The sequence below is a fragment of the Carcharodon carcharias genome (genome assembly GCF_017639515.1).
Source record: "Carcharodon carcharias isolate sCarCar2 chromosome 37 unlocalized genomic scaffold, sCarCar2.pri SUPER_37_unloc_3, whole genome shotgun sequence".
NCBI lineage: Eukaryota > Metazoa > Chordata > Chondrichthyes > Lamniformes > Lamnidae > Carcharodon > Carcharodon carcharias.
In genome coordinates, this window is record NW_024470768.1 from 958,689 (window position 1) to 983,506 (window position 24,818).

Genomic DNA, 24,818 nt, shown 5'->3' on the forward strand with positions numbered 1-24,818 from the left:
ACTGTCACTAAGTAACCCCTCTCCCCCAGCTCCCTGTGTGACTGACTGTATCTCTACTGATGTTAATCCAGCTCCCTCACACTGTCACTCAGTAACCCCTCTCCCCCAGCTCCCTGTGTGACTGACTGTATCTCTACTGATGTTAATCCAGCTACCTCATACTGTAACTCAGTAAACCCTCTCCTCCAACCTCCCTGTGTTACTGATTGTATCTCTACTGATGTTAATCCAGCTCCCTGACAAAGTCACTCAGTTACCCCTTTAACCCAGCTCCCTGTGTTACTGACTGTATCTGTACTGATGGAAATCCAGCTCCCTGACGCTGTCACTCAGTAACCCCTCACCCCCAGCGCACTGTGTTACTGAATGTATCTCTACTGATGTTAATCCAGCTCCCTCAAACTGTCTCTCAGTAACCCTTCTCCCCCCAGCGCCCTGTGTTACTGACTGTACCTCTAATGATGTTAATCCAGCTCCCTCACACTGTCACTCAGTAACCCCTCTCCCCCCGGCTCCCTGTGTTACTGACTGTATCTCTACTGATGTTAATCCAGCTCCCTCACACTGTCACTCAGTAATGCCTCCCCCCCAGTGCCCTGTGTTACTGACTGTATCTCTACTGATGTTAATCCAGCTCCCTCACACTGTCACTCAGTAAGTCCTCTCCCTCCAGCTCCCTGCGTTACTGACTGTATCTCTACTGATGTTAATCCAGCTCCCTCACACTGTCACTCAGTAAGTCCTCTCCCTCCAGCTCCCTGCGTTACTGACTGTATCTCTACTGATGTTAATCCAGCTCCCTCACACTGTCACTCAGTAATGCCTCCCCCCCAGTGCCCTGTGTTACTGACTGTATCTCTACTGATGTTAATCCAGCTCCCTCACACTGTCACTCAGTAAGTCCTCTCCCTCCAGCTCCCTGCGTTACTGACTGTATCTCTACTGATGTTAATAAAGTTCCCTCACACTGTGCACTCAATAACCCCTCTCCCCCAGCGCCCTGAGTAACTGACTGTATCTCTAGTGATCTTAATCCATGTCCCTCACACTGTCACTCAGTAACCCCTCTCCCCCAAGCTCCCTGTGTTACTGACTGTATCTCTACTGATGTTAATCCAGCTCCCTCACACTGTCACTCAGTAACCCCTCTCCCGCCAGCTCACTGTGTTACTGACTGTATCTCTACTGATGTTAATCCAGCTCCCTCACAATGTGACTCAGTAACCCCTTTAACCCAGCTCCCTGTATTACTGACTGAATCTGTACTAATGTTAATCCAGCTCCCTCACACTGTCACTCAGTAACCCCTCTCCCCCCACGTCCCTGTGTTACTGACTGTATCTCTACTGATGTTAATCCAGCTCCCTCACACTGTCACTCAGTAACCCCTTTTCACCCAGTGCCCTGCGTTTCTGACTGTATCTCTACTGTTGTTATTCCAGCTCCCTCACATTGTCACTCAGTATCCCCTTTTCCTCCAGTGCCCTATGTAACTGATTGTATCTTGCATGATGTTAATACAGCTCCTTCACACTGTCACTAAGTATCACCTATCACCCCAGCGCCCTGTGTTACTGACTGTACATCTAGGATGTTAACCCGCTCCTTCACACTATCACTCAGTAACCCCTCTCCACCCATTTCCCTGTGTTACTGACTGTACCTCTACTGATGTTAATCCAGATCCCTCACACTGTCACTCAGTAACCCCTCTCCCCCCAGCGCCCTGTGTTACTGACTGTATGTCTACTGATGTTAATCCAGCTCGCTCACAGTGTCACTCAGTAACCCCTCTCCGCCAGCTTCCTGTGTTAGTGACTTTATCTCTACTGATGATAATACAGCTCCCTCACAGTGTCACTCATTAACCCCGCTCCCCAAGCTACCTGTGTTACTGACTGTATCTCTATTGATGTTAATCCAGCTCCCTCACACAGTCACTCAGTAACCCCTCTCCCCCAGCCCCCTGTGTTACTGACTGTATCTCTATTGATGTTAATCCAGCTCCCTCACACAGTCACTCAGTAACCCCTCTCGCCCCAGGGCACTCTGTTAGTTACTGTATCTCTACTGATGTTAATCCAGCTACCTCGCACTGTCGATCTGTAAGCCCCCAGCCCCCAGCGCCCTGTGTTACTGACTGTATCTCTACTGATGTTAATCCAGCTCTATCACACTGTCACTCAGTAACCCATCTCCCCCCTGTGCCCTGTGTTACTGACTGTATCTCTACTGATGTTAATCCAGCTCCCTCACAAAGTCACTCAGTAACCCTTCTCCCCCAGCTCATTGTGTTACTAACTGTATCTCTACTGATGTTAATCCAGCTCCATCACACTGTCACTCATTAACACCTCTCCCCCAGCTCATTGTGTTACAGACTGTATCTCTACTGATGTTAATCCAGCTCCCTCACACAGTCACTCAGTAACCCCTCTCTCCCAGCTCCCTGTATTACTGACTGTATGTCTACTGATGTTAATCCAGCTCCATCACACAGTCACTCAGTAACCCCTCTCCACCCAGCCCCCTGTGTTACTGACTGTATCTGTACAGGTGTTAATCCACCACCCTCACAGTGTCACTCAGTAACCCCTCTCCCCAGCCCCCTGTGTTACTGACTGTATCTGTACTGATGTTAATCCAGCTCCCTCAGAGTGTCACTCAGTAACCCCTGTCCCCCAGCCCCCTGTGTTACTGACTGTATCTGTACAGGTGTTAATCCACCACCGTCACAGTGTCACTCAGTAACCCCTCTCCCCAGCCCCCTGTGTTACTGACTGTATCTGTACTGATGTTAATCCAGCTCCCTCACAGTGTCACTCAGTAACCCCTCTCCCCCAGCCCCCTGTGTTACTGACTTTATCTCTACTGATGTTAATCCAGCTCCATCACACAGTCGCTCATTAACACCTCTCCCCCAGTTCCCTGTGTTACTGACTGAATCACTACTGATGTTAATCCAGCACCCTCACAATGTCACTCAGTAACCCCTCTCCACCCTGTTCCCTGTGTTACTGACTGTATCTGTACTGATGGCAATACAGCTCCCTCATACTGTCGATCGTTAACCCCTTTTCCCCCCAGCTAGCTGTGTTAGTGACTTTCTCTACTGATGTTAATCCAACTCCCTCACAAAGTCACTCAGTATCCCCTCTCCCCCCAATCCCTGTGTTAATGACGCAACCTTTACTGATGTTAATCCAGCTACCTCACACAGTAACTCAGTAAACCCTCTCCCTCCACCTCCCACTGTTACTGACTGTATCTCTACTAATGTTATTCTAGCTCCCTTACACTGTCACTCAGTGACTGCTCTTCCCACAGCTCCCTGCGTAACAGACTGTATCACTACTGATGCCAATCCAGCTCCCTCACACTGTCACTCAATAACCCCTTTTCACCCAGTGCCCTGCGTTACTGACTGTATCTCTACTGTTGTTGTTCCCCCTCCCTCACACTGTCACTCAGTATCCCCTTTTCCCCCAGTGCCCTAGTTTTTCCAGGTAATTCTGTTTTTGTTTTGGATTTCCAGCATCCGCAGTTTTTTGTTTTTATCTCTGTGTTTAATTGACTGCCACTGCTCTTCAAGAAATGCCTACCTCCTTGAAGAAGTTTTGTTCCTCTCTGCGACAAGATTTCCGTATCTCTCTGTTGTCTTGCTCACCTTCTTTGCTTTCCATTTCCCTCCTAGTGTTTGACAAGGTGTTTACTAAAACCCGCTTTCACAGTCATATCTCTCTGCCCCCCACACACACACCTTAAACCAGCTTATATTTCAACTCTTTCTTGGACTCGAACGCAAGTTCTGTCGAAGGGTCATGAGGACTCGAAACGTCAACTCTTTTCTTCTCCGCCGATGCTGCCAGACCTGCTGAGTTTTTCCAGGTAATTCTGTTTTTGTTTTGGATTTCCAGCATCCGCAGTTTTTTTGTTTTTATTTTTAGCCCTATGTTACTGACTGTGTTTTGAATGATGTTAATCCAGTTCCCTCACACTGACACTCAGTAACCCTATCCCCCCAGCGCCCTGTGTTACTGACTGCATCTCTATTGATGTTAATCCATCTCCCTCACAATGTCACTCAGTAACCCCTCTCCCACAGCTCCCTGTATTACTGACTGTATCTCTACTGATGTTAATCCAGCTCCATCACAGAGTCACTCATTAACACCTCTCCCCCAGCTCACTGTGTTACTAACTGAATCTCTACTGATGTTAATCCAGCTCCCTCACACTGTCAGTCAGTAACCCCTCTCCCCCAGCTCCCTGTGTTACTGACTGTATCTCTACTGACGTTAATCCAGCTCCATCACACACTCAGCGTCCCCTTTTCCCCCAGTGCCCTGTGTTACTGACTGTATCTCGCATGATGTTAATCCAGCTCCCTCACACTATCACTCAGTAACTCCCCTCCCCCAGCTCCCTGTGTTACTGACTGTATCTCTACTGATGTTAATCCAGCTCCCTCACACAGTCACTCAGAAACCCCTGTCCCCCCAGCGTCCTGAGTTACTGATTGTACATCTACTGATGTTAATCCAGCTCCCTCACACTGTGACTCAGTAACCCATCTCCACCCAGTTCCCTGTACTACTGACTGAATCACTACTGATGTTAATCCAGCGCCCTCACAATGTCACTCAGTAACCCCTCTCCACCCTGTTCCCTGGTTTACTGACTGTATTTGTACTAATGGCAATACAGCTCCCTCATACTGTTGATCAGTAACCCCTTTTCCCCCCAGCTAGCTCTGTTAGTGACTTTCTCTACTGATGTTAATCCAACTCCCTCACAAAGTCACTCAGTATCCCCTCTCCCCCCAACTCCCTGTGTTAATGACACAACCTTTACTGATGTTAATCCAGCTACCTCACACTGTAACTCAGTAAGCCCTCTCCCCCCAGCTCCCACTGTTACTTACTGTATCTCTACTGATGTAAATGCAGCTCCCCCACACTGTCACTCAGTAACTGCTCTTCCCCCAGCTCCCTGCGTAACAGACTGTATCACTACTGATGCTAATCCAGTTCCCTCACACTGTCACTCAGTAATCCCTCTCCCCCAGCTCCCTGTGTTACTGACTGTATCTCTACTGATGTTAATCCAGCTCCATCACACAGTCACTCATTAACACCTCTCCCCCAGCACCCTGTGTTACTGACTGTATCTCTACTGATGTTAATCCAGCTCCCTCACACTGTCAGTCATTAACCCCTCTCCCCCAGCCCCCTGTATTACTGACTTTATCTCTACTGATGTTAATCCTGCTCCCTCACAGTGTCACTCAGTAACCCCTCTCCACCCAGCCCCCTGTGTTACTGACTGTATCTGTACTGATGTTAATCCAGCTCCCTCACACTGTCACTCAGTAACCCCTCTCCCCCAGCCCCCTGTGTTACTGACTGTATCTGTACTGATGTTAATCCAGCTCCCTCACAGTGTCACTCAGTAACCCCTCTCCACCAAGATCCTTGTGTTACTGACTGTATCTCTACTGATGTTAAACCAGCTCCATCACACAGTCATTCATTAACACCTCTCCCCCAGCTCACTGTGTTACTAACTGTATCTCTACTGATGTTAATCCATCTCCCTCACACTGTCACTCAGTAACCCCTCTCCCCCAGCTCCCTGTATTACTGACTGTATATCTACTGATGTTAATCCAGCTCCCTCACACCTTCACTCAGTAATCCCTCTCCCCCAGCGCCCTGTGTTAGTGACTGTAACTCTACTGATGTTAATCCAGCTCCCTCACACTGTCACTCAGTAACCCCTCTCCCCCAGCTCCCTGTATTACTGACTGTATATCTACTGATGTTAATCCAGCTCCCTCACACCTTCACTCAGTAATCCCTCTCCCCCAGCGCCCTGTGTTAGTGACTGTAACTCTACTGATGTTAATCCAGCTCCCTCACACTGTCACTCAGTAACCCCCTCTCCCCCCAGCGCACTGTGTTACTGAATGTATCTCGCATGATGTTAATCCAGCTCCCTCACCCTGTCACTCAGTATCTCCTCTCCCCCCAGCGCACTGTGTTACTGACTGTATCTCTACTGATGTTAATGCAGCTCCCTCACACTCTCACTCAGTATCCCCTTTTCCCCCAGCATCCTGTGTTACCGACTGTATCTGTACTGATGTTAATCCAGCTCCCTCACACTGTCACTCAGTATTACCTTTTCCCCCAGCTCCCTGTGTTACTGACTGTATCTGTACTGATGTTAATCCAGCTCCCTCACACTGTCACTCAGTAACCCCTCTCCCCCAGCCCCCTGTGTTACTGACTGTATCTGTACTGATGTTAATCCAGCTCCCTCACAGTGTCACTCAGTAACCCCTCTCCACCAAGATCCTTGTGTTACTGACTGTATCTCTACTGATGTTAAACCAGCTCCATCACACAGTCATTCATTAACACCTCTCCCCCAGCTCACTGTGTTACTAACTGTATCTCTACTGATGTTAATCCATCTCCCTCACACTGTCACTCAGTAACCCCTCTCCCCCAGCTCCCTGTATTACTGACTGTATATCTACTGATGTTAATCCAGCTCCCTCACACCTTCACTCAGTAATCCCTCTCCCCCAGCGCCCTGTGTTAGTGACTGTAACTCTACTGATGTTAATCCAGCTCCCTCACACTGTCACTCAGTAACCCCTCTCCCCCAGCTCCCTGTATTACTGACTGTATATCTACTGATGTTAATCCAGCTCCCTCACACCTTCACTCAGTAATCCCTCTCCCCCAGCGCCCTGTGTTAGTGACTGTAACTCTACTGATGTTAATCCAGCTCCCTCACACTGTCACTCAGTAACCCCCTCTCCCCCCAGCGCACTGTGTTACTGAATGTATCTCGCATGATGTTAATCCAGCTCCCTCACCCTGTCACTCAGTATCTCCTCTCCCCCCAGCGCACTGTGTTACTGACTGTATCTCTACTGATGTTAATGCAGCTCCCTCACACTCTCACTCAGTATCCCCTTTTCCCCCAGCATCCTGTGTTACCGACTGTATCTGTACTGATGTTAATCCAGCTCCCTCACACTGTCACTCAGTATTACCTTTTCCCCCAGCTCCCTGTGTTACTGACTGTATCTGTACTGATGTTAATCCAGCTCCCTCACACTGTCACTCAGTAACCCCTCTCCCCCAGCCCCCTGTGTTACTGACTGTATCTGTACTGATGTTAATCCAGCTCCCTCACAGTGTCACTCAGTAACCCCTCTCCACCAAGATCCTTGTGTTACTGACTGTATCTCTACTGATGTTAAACCAGCTCCATCACACAGTCATTCATTAACACCTCTCCCCCAGCTCACTGTGTTACTAACTGTATCTCTACTGATGTTAATCCATCTCCCTCACACTGTCACTCAGTAACCCCTCTCCCCCAGCTCCCTGTATTACTGACTGTATATCTACTGATGTTAATCCAGCTCCCTCACACCTTCACTCAGTAATCCCTCTCCCCCAGTGCCCTGTGTTAGTGACTGTAACTCTACTGATGTTAATCCAGCTCCCTCACACTGTCACTCAGTAACCCCTCTCCCCCAGCTCCCTGTATTACTGACTGTATATCTACTGATGTTAATCCAGCTCCCTCACACTTTCACTCAGTAATCCCTCTCCCCCAGCACCCTGTGTTAGTGACTGTAACTCTACTGATGTTAATCCAGCTCCCTCACACTGTCACTCAGTAACCCCCTCTCCCCCCAGCGCACTGTGTTACTGAATGTATCTCGCATGATGTTAATCCAGCTCCCTCACCCTGTCACTCAGTATCTCCTCTCCCCCCAGCGCACTGTGTTACTGACTGTATCTCTACTGATGTTAATGCAGCTCCCTCACGCTCTCACTCAGTATCCCCTTTTCCCCCAGCATCCTGTGTTACCGACTGTATCTGTACTGATGTTAATCCAGCTCCCTCACACTGTCACTCAGTATTACCTTTTCCCCCAGCTCCCTGTGTTACTGACTGTATCTCCACTGATATAAATCCAGCTACCTCACACTATAGACTCAGTAAACCCTCTCCCCCCACCTCACTGTGTTACTGACTGTATCTCTACTGATGTTAATCTAATTCCCTCACAAAGTCACTCAGTTACCCCTTTTACCCAGCTGCCTGTGTTACTGACTGTATCTCTACTGATGTTAATCCAGCTCCCTCACAGTGTCACTCAGTAACCCATCTCCCCCCAGCTCCCTGTGTTACTGACTGTATCTCTACTGATGTTAATCCAGCTCCCTCACACAGTCACTCAGTAACCCCACTCCCCCCAGCGCACTGCATTAATGATTGTACATCTACTGATGTTAATTCTGCCCTTTCACACTGTCACTCATTAACCCCTCTCCCCCCAGCATCCTGTGTTACTGACGGTGTCTCTACTGATGTTAATCCATCTCGCTCACGCTGTCACTCAGTAACCCTTCTCCCCCCAGTGCCCTGTGTTACTGACTGTATCTCTACTGATGTTAATCCAGCTCCCTCACACTGTAACTCAGTAACACCTCTCCCCCAGCTCCCTGTGTTACTGACTGTATCTTTACTGATGTTAATCCAGCTCCCTCACACTGTCATCCAGTAACCCCTCTCCCCTAGCTCCCTGCGTTACTGTCTGTATCACTACTGATGCTAAACCAGCTCCCTCACACAGTCACTCAGTATCCCCTTTTCCCCCAGCGCCCTATGTTACTGACTGTATGCCGCATGATGTTAATCCAGCTCCCTCACACAGTCACTCAGTAACCCCACTCCCCCCAGCGCACTGCATTAATGATTGTACATCTACTGATGTTAATTCTGCCCTTTCACACTGTCACTCATTAACCCCTCTCCCCCCAGCATCCTGTGTTACTGACGGTGTCTCTACTGATGTTAATCCATCTCGCTCACGCTGTCACTCAGTAACCCCTCTCCTCCCAGTGCCCTGTGTTACTGACTGTATCTCTACTGATGTTAATCCAGCTCCCTCACACTGTCACTCAGTAACCCCACTCCCCCCAGCGCACTGCATTAATGATTGTACATCTACTGATGTTAATTCTGCCCTTTCACACTGTCACTCATTAACCCCTCTCCCCCCAGCATCCTGTGTTACTGACGGTGTCTCTACTGATGTTAATCCATCTCGCTCACGCTGTCACTCAGTAACCCCTCTCCTCCCAGCGCCCTGTGTTACTGACTGTATCTCTATTGATGTTAATCCAGCTCCCTCACACTGTCACTCAGTAACCCCTCTCTCCCAGCTCCCTGTTTAACTGACTGTATCTCTTCTGATGTTAATCCAGCTCCCTCAAACTGTCACTCAGTAAGCCCTCTCCCCCAGTGTCCTGTGTTAGTGACTGTATCTCTACTGATGTAAATCCAGCTCCCTCACACTGTCACTCAGTAACCCCTCTCCGCCCAACTCCCTGTGTTACTGACTGTATCTCTACTGATGTTAATCCAGCTCCCTCACACTGTCACTCAGTAACCCCTCTCCCCCAGCTCCCTGTGTTACTGACTGTATCTCTACTGATGTTAATCCAGCTCGCTCACACTGTAACTCAGTAACCCTTCTCCACCCACTGCCCTATGTTACAAACTGTATCTTTGCTGATTTTAATCCGGCTCCCTCACACTGTCACTCAGTAACCCCTCTCCCCCCACCTCCCTGTGTTAGTGACTGTATGTCGCATGATGTTAATCCAGCTCCCTCACACTGTCACTCAGTAACCCCTCTCCCCCCACCTCCCTGTGTTAGTGACTATATCTCTACTGATGTTAATCCAGCTCCCTCACACTGTCACTCAGTAAGTGCTCTCCACCTAGCACCCTGTGTTACTGACTGTATCACTACTGATGCTAATCCAGCTCCCTCACACTGTCACTCAGTAACCCCTTTTCCCCCCAGCTCCCTGTGTTACTGACTGTATCTTGCATGATATTTATCCAGTTCCCTCACACTGTCACTCAGTAAGTGCTCTCCACCCAGCTCCCTGCGTTACAGTCTGTATCTCTCCTGATGTTAATCCAGCTCCCTCAAACTTTCAGTCAGTAACCCCTTCCCCCAGCTCCCTGTGTTACTGATTGTATCTCTACTGATGTTAATCCAGCTCCCTCACACTGTCACTGAGTAACACCTCTCCCCCAGCTCCCTGTGTTACTGATTGTATCTCTACTGATGTTAATCCAGCTCCCTCACACTGTCACTGAGTAACACCTCTCCCCCAGCTCCCTGTGTTACTGACTGTATCTCTACTGATGTTAATCCAGCTCCCTCAAACTGTCAGTCAGTAACCCACCTCCCCCAGTGTCTTTTGTTACTGACTGTACCTCTATTGATGTTAATCCAGCTTCCTCACACTGTCACTCGGTAACCCCTCTCCCCCCAGCGCCCTGTGTTACTGACTGTATCTCTACTGATGTTAATCCAGCTCCCTCACACTGTCACTCAGTAACCCCCCTCCATCCAGTGCCCTATGTTACTGAAAGTATCGTTACTGATGTTAATCCAGCTCCCTCACACTGTCACTCAGTAACCCCTCTCCCCCCAGCGCCCTGTGTTACTGACTGTATCTCTACTGATGTTAATCCAGCCCCCTCACACTGTCACTCAGTAATCCCTCTCCCCCAGCTCCCTGTGTTACTGACTGTATCTCTACTGATGTTAATCCAGCTCCCTCACACTGTCACTCAGTAACCCCTCTCCCCCAGCTCCCTGTGTAACTGACTGTATCTCTACTGATGTTAATCCAGCTCCCTCACACTGTAACTCAGTAACCCCTCACCCCCCAGTGCCCTATGTTACTGACTGTACCTTTAATGATGTTAATACAGCTCCCTCACACTGTAACTCTGTAACCCCTCACCCCCCCTGAGCCCTGTGTTACTGACTGTAACTGTACTCATTTTAATCCAGCTCCCTCACAAAGTCACTCAGTAACCCCTCTCCACCCAGCCCCCTGTGTTACTGACAGTATTTCTACTGATGTTAATCCAGCTCCCTCAAACTGTCACTCAGTAAACCCTCTCCCACTACTACACTGTGTAACTGACTGTATCTCTACTGATATTAATCCAGCTCCCTCACACTGTCACTCAGTAACCCCTCTCCGCCCAGCTCCCTGTGTTACTGACTGTATCTCTACTGGTGTTAATCCAGCTCCCTCACACTGTCACTCAGTAACCCCTCTCCCCCCAGCTCCCTGTGTAACTGACTGTATCTCTACTGATGTTAATCCAGCTCCCTCACACTGTCACTCAGTAACCCCTCTCTGCCCAGCGCCCTGTGTTACTGACTGTATCTCTACTGATGTTAATCCAGCTTCCTCAAACTGTCAGTCAGTAACCCACCTCCACCAGCACCCTGTGTTTCTGACTGTATCTCTACTGAAGTTAATCCAGCTCCCTAACTCTGTCACTCAGTAACCCCTCTCCCCCAGCGCCCTGTGTTACTGACTGTATCTCTACTGAAGTTAATCCAGCTCTCTCAAACCGTCATTCAGTAACCCCTCTCCCCCAGTGCCCTTTGTTACTGACTGTATCTTTACTGATCTTAAACCAGGTCCATCAAACTGTCACTCAGCAACCCCTCTCCCCTCAGCACACTGTTTTACCAACTGTATCTCTACTGATGTTATTCCAGCTCCCTCACACTGTCACTCAGTAACCCCTCTCCCCCAGCGCACTGTGTTACTGACTGTATCTCTACTGATGTTAATCCAGCTCCCTCACACTGTCACTCAGAAACCCCTCTCCCCCAGCTCCCTGTGTTACTGACTGTATCTCTACTGATGTTAATCCAGCTCCCTCACACTGTCACTCAGAAACCCCTCTCCCCCAGCTCCCTGTGTTACTGACTGTATCTCTACTGATGTTAATCCAACTCCCTCACACTGTCACTCAGTAACCCCTCTCCCCCCAGCGCCCTGTGTTACTGACTGTATCTCTACTGATGTTAATCCAGCTCCCTCACACTGTCACTCAGAAACCCCTCTCCCCCAGCTCCCTGTGTTACTGACTGTATCTCTACTGATGTTAATCCAGCTCCCTCACACTGTCACTCAGTAACCCCTCTCCCCCCAGCGCCCTGTGTTATTGTCTGTATCTCTACTGATGTTAATCCAGCTCCCTCACACAGTCACTCAGCATCCCCTTTTCCCCCAGCGCCCTGTGTTACTGACTGTATCTCACATGATGTTAATCCAGCTCCCTCACACTGTCACTCAGTCACCCCTCTCCCCACTGCTACCTCTGTTACTGACTATCTCTACTGATGTAAATCCAGCTCCTTCACACTGTCACTCAGTAACCCCTCTCCCCCCAGCGCCCTGTGTAACTGACCGTATCTGTTTTGATGTTAATCAATATTTTGTCTAAACTGACCCTGATTTCGACTCCTCTGACCCCCCTCCTAACCCCGTCTTTAACTCCTTCCGTACCGCGATGCTCCCTTGAGTGTCTGAGACGTCTTTCTCCAGCACTGCAGCAGCTGAGGATGAATCACTCGTGGGGGGAGAGATGGGGGGGGTGAGCGATCGGGGGGTCAGCGTTCGGTGGGGGTGAGAGTTTGGGGGGAGAGATGAGGGGCGGGAGGAGCTGCCGCTAACGTGGGTGCCGATCGCCGCACAGGTTTCTTTCCAATATCCCCACCCCCCCCACCGCAACCAACCCCCTTCACCCCCGCCAACCCCTCACCCCCCCCCTGTTGCAGCTTCCAGTACCCGATGTTCCCTCCGCAGTTGGAGTTCAGGATGATCCGTTGCTTTGGGTTTAACCCCCTGTGTCTGCACCTCGTCCGTCACCAACTCGAAGCTTCTCACCAGGAATACGGCCAATCAGAATCTGATTGAACCCCACCAACCCCCCCACCCCCCATCCACCCCCCCCACCGCCCCCCCACCCCCCATCCACCCCCCAACCTCCCACCCACCACCCCCCCTCCACCCCCCCTACTCCCATTCCCACCTCCTCCCCCGCCGACTCCTATTTCACCCACCTCCCCGGCTCCCATTCCCCACGCCAACCACCCCCACCGCCCCCCCTGCCCCCCCCACCCACCGTCCCACCCCACCGTCCCCCCACCCCCACTCGTCTCCCATCCCCCCCCCCCCCCCCCCCCCCAGCCGATCATTATGAACGTTCAGCACATGTCAAGTCCCTGGCAATTGACCCTCCGATCCTGGAGACCTGAGCAATGAGAGTGGAATTGTCGGCAGGCTCCTGTGTCAGAATGGGAGGGTTAGGACACCAAAAGAGAGAGAGAGAGAGAGAGAGAGAGAGGAACAACAAAGAGACTGAGACTGGAGACCGTGAAAGGTTTTGTATTTTTTATCTAGTGCATCCGTGAGTGTGTGTGTGTGTGTGTGTGAGTGAATGTGTGTGAGTGAATGTGTGTGAGTGAATGTGTGTGAGTGTGTGAGATTCTGTGTGTGGTGTGTGATTGTATTTGTGAGTGTGTGTGTGTATGTGTGTGTGAGTGTGTATGTGTGTGAGTATGTGAGTGAGAGAGTGTATTTGTGTGTGTGTCTGTGTGACTGTGAGTGTGTGCCTGTGTGTGGTGTGTGATTGTGAGTGAGTGAGTGTATTTGTGTGTGTGTGAGTGAGTGTGTGTCTGTGTGACTGTGAGTGTGTGTCTGTGTGTGGTGTGTGATTGTGTGTGTGTGTGAGTGTGTGTGCTTGCGACTGTGAGTGTGTGTGACTGTGAGTGTGTGTCTGTGAACGAGTGTGTGTGTGTGAGTGTGTGTCTGTGTGTGGTGTGTGATTGTGTGTGTGTGAGTGATTGTGAGTGTCTGTGTATGTGTGTGTGTCTGTGTGAGTGTGACTGTGAGTGTTTCTCTGTGTGAGTGTGTCTGTGAGTGTGTGTCTGTGTGAGTGTGAGTGTGACTATGAGTGTGTCTCTGTGTGAGTGTGAGTGTGACTGTGAGTGTGTCTCTGTGTGAGTGTGTCTGTGAGTGTGTGTCTGTGTGAGTGTGAGTGTGACTATGAGTGTGTCTCTGTGTGAGTGTGAGTGTGACTGTGAGTGTGTCTCTGTGTGAGTGTAAGTGTGTCTGTGAGTGTGTGTCTGTGTGAGTGTGTCTGTGAGTGTGTCTCTGTGTGAGTGTGAGTGTGTCTGTGAGTGTGTGTGGACAAGACAGCGCGTACAGCGGACAGACAGATTCCCAACATTCAACAATAACATCGCACAAAGGGGACACTTGGAAAAACAAGTGTGCACAGAATACAAAGGTGGAGTTCAGCCCATCCCATCACCGGGCTTCCATGGTTACAATCACCAAGGTTACATAGCAGCCAGTTAAAAGGAGCGAGGCTGACTGACGATTAGAATGAGTTCCCCACATTCCTTACACCAAACAAGGAAGATGCAAAAATAACAGATACCTACTCTCCATCAGAACCCTACAGACCGGAACTCTCCCTCCCCACTGTCCCCATCAAACACTCCCAGGACAGGTACAGCACGGGGTTAGATACAGAGTAAACCTCCCTCTACACTGTCCCCATCAAACACTCCCAGGACAGGGATAGCACGGGGTTAGACACAGAGTAAATCTCCCTCTACACTGTCCCCATCAAACACTCCCAGGACAGGTACAGCACGGGGTTAGATACAGAGTAAATCTCCCTCTACACCGTCCCCATCAAACACTCCCAGGACAGGTACAGCACGGGGTTAGATACAGAGTAAATCTCCCTCTACACTGTCCCCATCAAACACTCCCAGGGCAGGTACAGCACGGGGTTAGATACAGAGTAAAGCAACCTCTACACCGTCCCCATCAAACACTCCCAGGACAGGTACAGCACGGGGTTTGATACAGAGTAAAGCTCCCTCTACACTGTCCCCATCAAACACTCCCAGGACAGGTACAGCACGGGGTTAGATACAGAGTAAAGTTCCCTCTACACTGTCCCCATCAAACACTCCCCGGATAGGTACAGCACGGGGTTAGATACAGAGTAAAGCTTCCTCTACACCGTCCCCATCAAACACTCCCAGGACAGGTACAGCACGGGGTTAGATACAGAGTAAAGCTCTCTCTACACCGTCCCCATCAAACACTCCCAGGACAGGTACAGCACGGGGTTAGATACAGAGTAAAACTCCCTCTACACCGTCCCCATCAAACACTCCCAGGACAGGTACAGCACGGGGTTAGATACAGAGTAAACCCTCTACACTGTCCCCATCAAACACTCCCAGGACAGGTACAGCACGGGGTTAGATACAGAGTAAAGCTCCCTCTACACTGTCCATAAAACTCTAAGACATAGGAGCAGAAATTAGGCCATTCGGCCCATCGAGTCTGCTCCGCCATTCAGTCATGGCTGATAAGTTTCTCAACCCCATTCTCCCGCCTTCTCCCCGTAACCTTTGACACCCTTACCAATCAAGAGCCTATCTATCTCGGTCTTAAATACACTCAACGGCTTGGCCTCCACAGCCTTCTGTGGCAATGAATTCCATAGATTCACCACTCTCTGGCTAAAGAGGTTTCTCCTCATCTCTGTTCTGAAATGTCTTCCCTTTACTCTGAGGCTGTGCCCTCGGGTCCTAGTCTCTTCTACTAATGGAAACATCTTCCCCACGTCCACTCTATCCAGGCCTTTCAGTATTCTGTAAGTTTCAATCAGATCCCCCCTCATTCTTCTAAACTCCATCGAGTATAGACCCAGAGTCCTCAAACGTTCCTCACATGTTAATCATTTTATTCCTGGGATCATTCTCGTGAACCTCCTCTGGACTGTCTCCAGGGTCAGAACATCCTTCCTGAGATACGGGGCCCATCAAACTCTCCCAGGACAGGGACAGCACGGGGTTAGATACAGAGTAAACCCTCTACACTGTCCCCATCAAACACTCCCAGGACAGGTACAGCACGGGGTTAGATACAGAGTAAAGATCCCTCTACACTGTCCCCATCAAACACTCCCAGGACAGGTACAGCACAGGGTTAGATACAGAGTAAAGATCCCTCTACACTGTCCCCATCAAACACTCCCAGGACAGGTACAGCACGGGGTTAGATACAGAGTAAAGATCCCTCTACACTGTCCCCATCAAACACTCCCAGGACAGGTACAGCACGGGGTTAGATACAGAGTAAAGATCCCTCTACACTGTCCCCACCAAACACTCCCAGGACAGGTACAGCACGGGGTTTGATACAGAGTAAAGCTCCCTCTACACTGTCCCCATCGAACACTCCCAGGACAGGTACAGCACGGGGTTAGATACAGAGTAAATCTCCCTCTACACTGTCCCCATCAAACACTCCCAGGACAGGTACAGCACGGGGTTAGATACAGAGTAAAGCTCTCTCTACACTGTCCCCATCAAACACTCCCAGGACAGGTACAGCACGGGGTTAGATACAGAGTAAAGCTCACTCTACACTGTCCCCATCAAACACTCCCAGGACAGGTACAGCACGGGGTTAGATACAGAGTAAAGCTTCCTCTACACTGTCCCCATCAAACACTCCCAGGACAGGTACAGCACGGGGTTAGATACAGAGTAAATCTCCCTCTACACTGTCCCCATCAAACACTCCCAGGACAGGTACAGCACGGGGTTAGATACAGAGTAAAGCTTCCTCTACACTGTCCCCATCAAACACTCCCAGGACAGGTACAGCACGGGGTTAGATACAGAGTAAAGCTCTCTCTACACCGTCCCCATCAAACACTCCCAGGACAGGTACAGCACGGGGTTAGATACAGAATAAAGCTCCCTCTACACTGTCCCCATCAAACACTCCCAGGACAGGTACAGCACGGGGTTAGATACAGAGTAAAGCTCTCTCTACACTGTCCCCATCAAACACTCCCAGGACAGGTACAGCACGGGGTTAGATACAGAGTAAAGCTCACTCTACACTGTCCCCATCAAACACTCCCAGGACAGGGACAGCACGGGGTTAGATACAGAGTAAAGCTCTCTCTACACTGTCCCCATCAAACACTCCCAGGACAGGTACAGCACGGGGTTAGATACAGAATAAAGCTCCCTCTACACTGTCCCCATCAAACACTCCCAGGACAGGTACAGCACGGGGTTAGATACAGAGTAAAGCTCTCTCTACACCGTCCCCATCAAACACTCCCAGGACAGGTACAGCACGGGGTTAGATACAGAGTAAAGCTCCCTCTACACTGTCCCCATCAAACACTCCCAGGACAGGTACAGCACGGGGTTAGATACAGAGTAAAGCTCCCTCTACACTGTCCCCATCAAACACTCCCAGGACAGGTACAGCACGGGGTTAGATACAGAGTAAAGCTCTCTCTACACCGTCCCCATCAAACACTCCCAGGACAGGTACAGCACGGGGTTAGATACAGAGTAAACCCTCTACACTGTCCCCATCAAACACTCCCAGGACAGGGACAGCACGGGGTTAGATACAGAGTAAACCCTCTACACTGTCCCCATCAAACACTCCCAGGACAGGTACAGCACGGGGTTAGATACAGAGTAAATCTCCCTCTACACTGTCCCCATCAAACACTCCCAGGACAGGTAAAGCACGGGGTTAGATACAGAGTAAATCTCCCTCCACACTGTCCCCATCAAACACTCCCTGGACAGGTACAGCACGGGGTTAGATACAGAGTAAATCTCCCTCTACACCGTCCCCATCAAACACTCCCAGGACAGGTACAGCACGGGGTTAGATACAGAGTAAATCTCCCTCTACACCGTCCCCATCAAACACTCCCAGGACAGGTACAGCACGGGGTTAGATACAGAGTAAAGCTCTCTCTACACCATCCGCATCAAACACTCCCAGGACAGGTACAGCACGGGGTTAGATACAGAGTAAAGCTCCCTCTACACTGTCCCCATCAAACACTCCCAGGACAGGTACAGCACGGGGTTAGATACAGAGTAAAGCTGCCATTTCATTGAACGGTCCTTCCCATTACTTTTGGGATTAAACCCTTAGGTGAAACAGTTTCAGGTTCCCCCACTCTGCTGATACTCCCAGTCTCTATCACTGTGGAGTGTTGAATTGCTGATGAATGGAAGGTGATGGACACTGTAAAGGAGAGATGTGGGATGGAGGGCTGGAAAACAGCTGATGATAGACAAAGACTACGCACTGGGAAGTCTGAGTAGAGTGGGTTTGTTTGGACAAATGTGAGTATGTTGTGCGTGAGTCAGTGTGTGTTTGGGAAATGGAGTGTGAGAGGGAGTGAGGTGGAGTGTGGGGGGAGACAGCGAGTGTGAATGAGAGTGTGTGAGAGAGAGAATGTGAGTGTGTGTGTGTGAGAATGTGTGTGTGTTTGTGATTGCGAGTGTGTGTGTGTGAGAATGTGAGTGTGTGTGTGTGAGAATGTGCGAGTGTGTGTGTGAGAATGTGCGAGTGTGTGTGTGAGAATGTGCGAGTGTGTGTGTGAGAATGTGCGAGTGTGTGTGTGAGAATGTGCGAGTGTGTGTGTGAGAATGTGCGAGTGTGTGTGTGAGAATGTGCGAGTGTGAGTGTGAGAATGTGCGAGTGTGAGTGTGTGTGAGAATGTGCGAGTGTGAGTGTGTGTGAGAATGTGCGAGTGTGTGTGTGAGAGAATGTGCGAGTGTGAGTGTGTGTGAGAATGTGCGAGTGTGAGTGTGTGTGAGAATGTGCGAGTGTGAGTGTGTGAGAATGTGCGAGTGTGAGTGTGTGAGAATGTGCGAGTGTGTGTGTGTGTGTACGTGAGTGAGAATGTGCGAGTGTGTGTGTGAGAATATGTGTGAGAGAATGTGTGTGTGAGATTGCGAGCGTGTGTGAGAGAATGTGTGTGTGAGTGAGAACGTGTGAGAGAATGTGAGTGTGTGTGCGTGAGAATGTGTGTGTGTGAGAGAATGTGTGTGTGTGAGAATGTGAGTGTGTGTGTGTGAGAGAATGTGTGTGTGAGAGAATGTGTGAGTGTGTGTGTGTGAGAGAATGTGTGTGTGTGAGAATGTGTTGAGTGTGTGTGTGTGTGTGAGAATGTGTTGAGTGTGTGTGTGTGTGAGAATGTGTTGAGCATGTGTGTGTGAGAATGTGTGTGTGTTTGTGATTGCGAGTGTGTGTGTGTGTGAGATTGTGAGTGTGTGTGTGTGAGAGAGAATGTGTGTGTGAGAATGTGTGTTTGTGATTGCGTGTGTGTGTGTGTGAGAATGTGTGTGTGTGTGAGAGATTGTGAGTGTGTGTGTGAGAGATTGCGAGTGTGTGTGTGTGAGAGATTGCGAGTGTGTGTGTGTGTGTGTGTGTGAGAATGTGTGTGTGTGTGAGAGATTGCGAGTGTGTGTGTGTGCGTGTGTGTGAGAATGTGTGAGTGTATGTGAGAACGTGTGAGTGTGTGTGAGAGAGAATGTGTGTGTGTGTGTGAGATTGCGAGTGTGTTTGTGTGAGAACGTGTGAGTGTATGTGAGAATGTATGAGTGTGTGTTTGTGTGAGAGAATGTGTGAGTGTTTGTGAGAGATTGCGAGTGTGTGTATGTGTGTGTGTGTGAGAGAATGTGAGTGTATGTGAGAATGTGTGTGTGTGTGTGAGATTGCAAGTGTGTTTGTGTGAGAACGTGTGAGTGTATGTGAGAATGTGTGAGTGTGTGTGTGTGTGAGAGAGAATGTGTGAGTGTGTGTGTGAGAGATTGCGAGTGTGTGTATGTGAGAGTGTGTGAGTGTGTGTGTGAAAGATTGTGAGTGTGTGTGTGTGAGAATGTGTGTGAGAATGTGTGAGTGTGTGTGTGAGAGAGAATGTGGGAGTATGTGTGTGAGAGAGATTGCGAGTGTGTGTGAGAATGTTTGAGTGTGTGTGAGAATGTGTGTGTGTGTGTGTGTGAGAGAGAATGTGTGAGTGTGTGTGCGTGTGAGAATGTGTGTGTGAGAATGTGAGTGTGTGTGAGAATGTGTGTGAGAGAATGTGTGTGTGTGTGTGAGAGAATGTGTGTGTGTGTGTGTGTGAGAGAATGTGTGTGTGTGTGTGTGTGTGTGAGAGAATGTGTGTGTGTGTGAGAATGTGTGTGTGTGAGAATGTGAGTGTGTGTGTGTGAGGCTGAGTGTGAGTGTGTGTGTGTGAGAATGTGTGTGTGTGAGGCTGAGTGTGAGTGTGTGTGTGTGTGAGTGTGTGTGTGAGAGAATGTGTGAGTGTGTGTGTGAGAGAATGTGTGAGTGTGTGTGTGAGTGTGTGTGTGAGTGTGTGCGTGAGAGAATGTGTGAGTGTGTGTGTGTATGTGTGAGAGAATGTGTGTGTGTGTGTGAGAATGTGTGAGTGTGTGTGTGTGAGAATGTGTGAGTGTGTGTGTGTGAGAATGTGTGAGTGTGTGTGTGAGAGAATGTGTGAGAGAATGTGTGTGTGTGTGTGTGTGTGAGAGTGTGTGAGTGTGTGAGAGAATGTGTGAGTGTGTGTGTGTGTGTGAGAATGTGTGAGTGTGTGTGTGAGAGAATGTGTGAGAATGTGTGAGTGTGTGTGTGAGAGAATGTGTGAGTGTGTGTGTGTGTGTGTGAGAGAATGTGTGAGTGTGTGTGTATGTGTGAGAGAATGTGTGTGTGTGTGTGTGTGAGAATGTGTGAGTGTGTATGTGTGTGTGTGTGTGTGAGAATGTGTGTGTGTGTGTTTGTGAGAGAATGTGTGAGTGTGTGTGTGTGAGAATGTGTGTGTGTGTTTGTGAGAGAATGTGTGAGTGTGTGTGTGTGTGAGAGAATGTGTGTGTGTGAGAATGTGTGAGTGTGTGTGTGAGAATGTGTGAGTGTGTGTGTGTGTGAGAATGTGTGAGTGTGTGTGTGAGAGAGAATGTGTGAGTGTGTGAGAGAATGTGTGAGTGTGTGTGTGAGTGTGTGTGTGTGAGAATGTGTGAGTGTGTGAGAGAATGTGTGTGTGTGAGAGAATGTGTGTGTGTGTGAGAATGTGTGAGTGTGTGTGTGTGAGAATGTGTGAGTGTGTGTGTGTGAGAGAATGTGTGTGTGTGTGAGAATGTGTGTGTGTGAGAATGTGTGAGTGTGTGAGAGAATGTGTGTGTGTGTGTGAGAATGTGTGAGTGTGTGTGTGTGTGAGAGAGTGTGAGTGTGTGTATATTCACTTGCTCCCTCCCTTCCCCCCTCTCCAGCCATCACCCACGCGCAGAGATGAACATCTCCCTCCCAGTTAAACCCTGTGCTCCATGGAACAGCCACACCATTTTGTAAAATATGCTTTATTGAATATTTGCTTTTATTTTTTGCCTCAGATAACACCAAGCAGATATGGCCATCCCTTGATGCCACCAATTGGACAGTTGCTCACTCTCCACAAAAAAGCCCCTCACCTCCCCCTGCCTGGCTGTTCTGTGCAGGCAGTATCACTAGTCACAAAGGGGTCATGTCCTGATATATTCCAGAGATTGGCAGAGGGGGCTGGGGTGGACAGGGTCACCCTGTCCCTTTAAGAGTAGTGAGAGGGCGGGGCTAGCTGAAGGCAGTCTCCCATTGGGTTAATAAGTTCAAAAAACCCCACCCACAAGTGCAACACATTCTGCTGTTTGCTGCCTTATCAATTCAGACATCTCTTCATTGTAAGCCCTATGTCATCTTCACTGTTAGTTAGTCCGCCTCCATGCCCAATGTCGACTAACTAAACCATACTTACCAAAGAAATAGGCAACTCTTAACTAGCGAGGTTGAGGCTGTGCAGAACTGATGGGCAGGAGTCCATCACAAGATTATCTTCAGATGGATAGGAGTTTGTTACAAGCCTATTTTCAGATGGATAGGAGTTTGTTACGAGATCATTTTCAGATGGATAGGAGTGTATTAAAAGACAACTTTCAGATGGATAGGAGTATGTTACAAGACCATTTTTAGATAGAAAGGAGTGTATTACAAGACTATTTTCAGATGGATAGGAGTTTGTTACAAGCCTATTTTCAGATAGAAAGGAGTGTATTACGAGACTATTTTCAGATGGATAGGAGTTTGTTACAAGCCTATTTTCAGATAGTTAGGAGTTTGTTATGAGACTATTTTCAGATGGATGGGAGTATGTTACAAGACTATTTTCAGATGGATAGGAGTATGTTACAAGACTATTTTCAGGTGGATAGGATTTTGTTACAAGACTATTTTATGATGGATAGGAATTTGTTACAAGACTATTTTCAGATGGATAAGTGTGTTACAAGACTAATCTCAGATGGATAGGAGTGCATTACAAGACTATTTTCAGCTAGATAGGAGTTTGTTACAAGACAATTTTCAGATGGTTAGGAGTATGTTACAAGACTATTTTCAGATGGATAAGTGTGTTACAAGACTAATCTCAGATGGATGGGAATGTATTACAAGCCTATTTTCAGATGGATAGGAGTTTGTTACAAGCCTATTTTCAGATGGTTAGAAGTTCGTTATGAGACTATTTTCAGATGGATAGGAGTATGTTACAAGCCTATTTTCAGATGGATAAGTGTGTTACAAGGCTAATCTCAGATGGATGGGAGTGTATTACAAGACTATTTTCAGATAGATAGGAGTTTGTTACAAGCTTATTTTCAGATGGATAGGAGTTTGTTACAAGACAATTTTCAGATGGATAGGAGTGTATTACGAGACTATTTTCAGATGGATAGGAGTTTGTTACGAGACTATTTTCAGATGGATGGGAATGTGTTACAAGACTATTTTCAGATGGTTAGGAGTTTGTTATGAGACTATTTTCAGATGGATAGGAGTATGTTACAAGCCTATTTTCAGATGGATAGGAGTTTGTTACAAGACAATTTTCAGATGGATAGGAGTGTATTACGAGACTATTTTCAGATAGATAGGAGTTTGTTACAAGACAATTTTCAGATGGATAGGAGTGTATTACGAGACTATTTTCAGATAGATAGGAGTTTGTTACAAGACAATTTTCAGATGGATAGGAGTGTATTACGAGACTATTTTCAGATGGATAGGAGTTTGTTACGAGACTATTTTCGGATGGATGGGAATGTGTTACAAGACCATTTTCAGATAGATAGGAGTGTGTTACAATTGGATGGGAGTGTGTTACATGACTATTTTCAGATGAATGGCAGTATGTTAGACTATTTTCAGATGCATGAGTGTGTTGCAGTAGTATTTTCAGATGGATAGGAATGTGTTACAAATGGATGGGACTGTGTTGCAAGTGGATATTAGTTTGTTACAAATGGACATTAGTGTGTTACAATGCATGGAAGTGTGTTACAGGTGGATGGGAGCATGTTATAATTAGAAACATAGAAACGAGGAGCAATTGGATGGGAGCGTGTTACAGACGGATTGGGAGCGTGTCACAGACGGATGGGAGCGTGTTACAGACGGATGGGAGCATGTTACAGATGGATGGGAGCACATTGCAAGGCTATTTTCGGATGGGAGGGAGTCCGCTACAAGGCTGTGACATTATTATTGGGTTCTGATTAAGTTATGTCCTTGTGTATTGTATTCTTTTAGCTCATCCACAAGCAAGCTCATTCAAAATCTATCCAGCCCCCCTATCCCCACATGCACTGTCCGTGTTCACCCCTCAGTATTCAGGATCCAGGGCCTCATCCATGGGATCTGCTACATGTTCCTGCAACCTGATGAACTTCCTTTAACCGTCCCCTCTTTGACACCCCCCCCCCCCCCCGAATTCCACGGCCTCTCTCCATCTCCCAAGGCGATGAGAGCGAGGGACTCCAGGTCTCGGGCCCTGCACACTCTCCGCTCAGTCTCACGGTCCCCTTCTTGTTCTCATTCTGTGATTGTCAGCATCGCTAACCCGTTGATCTTCCTCGCTCTCCCTGCCCCTCCCTTTGCTCTGCTACATGAACCGTGAGGCGCACAGCGCTGCCGCAACATGGACACACAGCTCTGGCCTGGTGAGGGGATAACGTTCCTCAGGTTGGCAGGGGCAATGGAAGAGGCAAACATCCGGACTGACCCTCTTCCCCACCCCCCGCCTCCCCGATTCCCCCTCACTTCCGTCTCTCTCTCTCCATCGGCCCGTCTAGTTGAACGTTGACACCGCCCTGCCCCCCCCCCCACCACCCCCAATTTCCACATCTGCTTCAACCACCCCCCCCACCCCCCACCCCCCACCCCCCACCCGCCAGAATCCGATCCCTCAATCGGAAATTCCTCTGTGTGTAAAAACAGCTTCCTCCCTCCTCTCCTTGTCCCCGGCCTAGGGCCTAGGGCCTGGGGCCTGGGGCCTGGAAAACCCGCTTCCCCTCGAAGCCTCTGCTTCTCCGAGGACCTGCCGACTTGGATTCCCGGGACGGGAATGCTCGGTGACGCTCGCGTCTCCCGGTCGAAGCTGGGATCATCCCGGAGTTGAGTCGCCACTTTCCAACCACCTCCCAGCTCTTACCGTCATTCCCGTTTTCACTCTGGCTCCGGGAGAGAGCTGGGGATGGGGGGGTTGGGAGTGGGGAGTGGGGTGTGGGGTTGGGGTTGGGGTTGGGGGTGGGGTTGGGGGGTGGGACTGGGGGGGGGCGGGGTGGGTGGGGGTGGGTGGGTGGGGCGGGGGGTGTGTAGGTCATCCCCTGATGTCCTGGGAACCAACATTCCTCCCTCGCGGAATCTCACTGCATAATGACCTGGTGGATGCTGTTTGTTGGGATCTTGCTCTGCCTCCCTCCAGTATAACAGGGGGAATGTTTCAGTCCTTCATCCACTGCAGCATGTCTGCAGGCCGTGACAGGCACTAGAGACCATGCAAGGGCATTTTCTCCATCTGGAATTCCCTCCCTAATCCTCTCTCTCTCTCCCACTCTCTCCGCCCCTCTCTCTCTCTCTCCCACTCTCTCTCGCCCTCTCTGTCTCCCATTCTCTCTCTCCCTCCCTCTCTCTCCTTCCCTCTCCATCTCTCTC

General features: G+C 49.2%; 1 protein-coding gene across 1 annotated transcript in view; it reads left to right on the top strand.

Moving 5' to 3' along the window:
• The window catches only part of LOC121274737 (sodium/calcium exchanger 1-like), a 459,072-nt gene extending 434,790 nt beyond the window's left edge, over positions 1-24,282 (top strand). The window contains exon 6 of the mRNA XM_041182077.1: positions 24,134-24,282. Within this exon, the coding sequence (XP_041038011.1) occupies positions 24,134-24,282 (149 nt within the window). The remainder of the gene's footprint in view (positions 1-24,133) is intronic.
• Positions 24,283-24,818: the final 536 nt, after the last annotated feature.